The following is a 918-nucleotide window of genomic DNA, read 5'->3' as shown; positions in this document are numbered from 1 at the left end:
GCAGCAAGATAAGCTGGCTGGGCTGAACCTCTTGAGGGACTGTTTCCAATGTGCTGCCTTTCCAGGGGGCTTCACTGGTAAGTCTGATCCGTGTCCCTTGGGCTTCCCTGAACTCGCTCTCTAGCAGATGACATGAGCTTCCCAGCCTCTGGCTGTGCTTGTGCAAGTTCCTCCCATGTGGGATGCCGTTCCCGCTCCTCTCCACGTACCCAGAATCCTATGCATCCTTCAAAACCCTCCTCAAAGTGTCCTGCTTCCCAACAGTCCAATCACCCTACCCTAAAACGTCTCTTGGCTGGGCCATTCCTTTGGTGACTTATCACTTACATTCCGTAATCTTCACGTATGTTTTGTGATACTTATTGTATTTATGATATTAAATATTGCTGTTAGCTTTACCCCAAGCACTATCTTCACTCTCTAATTAGGCTTTTCAAAGTTACGACTTTTCAGAAGCAGATCTTCAGGTCTGTCTTTCAAGGTGCCTCTGCAGGGGTTTGAACCACTGTAGTGAGTGTTTAATAAATTCATCAGCACAGGCCAACATCTCAGAGCTCTAGGATACAATCCTGCCTCGGCTCCCTATTGACTTCCAGCAAGCCACTGTGATGAAAGGAAGAGAGCATAAAAACCAATCTGTTTTACAAGCGAGCAACTGAGCAGTTTCAGACACCATGAACTTACAAACGTCGAAGGGAGGAAAAGGACTCCAAGCTCATAGGAGCGGATCATCAGCTGGGTGCCATTTTTCTCCAACGCTCCCCAGGCGGCCTTGGACAGATTCGCGCTGCAGAGACAAGAACATGGAGGGGCCGGCTCAGTGAGACATGTCATGTGGGTCAAGTCTGCACAGCTGCAAGAGCATCAGTCAGAAAAAGAGAGGGGCAATCACATTTTTTCTGTTTCGAGTAGCGCTGT

At 48.5% G+C, this 918-nt stretch overlaps 1 protein-coding gene across 1 annotated transcript in view; it reads right to left on the bottom strand.

Annotated features, from left to right (window-relative positions):
- Window positions 1-918, bottom strand: part of TDP1 (tyrosyl-DNA phosphodiesterase 1) — a 74,689-nt gene that overhangs the window by 23,581 nt on the left and 50,190 nt on the right. Inside the window, exon 12 of the mRNA XM_023731654.1 lies at window positions 685-787. Coding sequence (XP_023587422.1) covers window positions 685-787 — 103 coding nt within the window. The remainder of the gene's footprint in view (window positions 1-684; window positions 788-918) is intronic.

The sequence above is a fragment of the Trichechus manatus genome, unplaced genomic scaffold, assembly GCF_000243295.1.
Source record: "Trichechus manatus latirostris isolate Lorelei unplaced genomic scaffold, TriManLat1.0 scaffold00045, whole genome shotgun sequence".
In the NCBI taxonomy this organism is placed as follows: domain Eukaryota; kingdom Metazoa; phylum Chordata; class Mammalia; order Sirenia; family Trichechidae; genus Trichechus; species Trichechus manatus.
The sequence above is the reverse complement of the archived record's forward strand: the minus strand, read 5'-3'. Positions and strand labels throughout refer to the sequence as shown.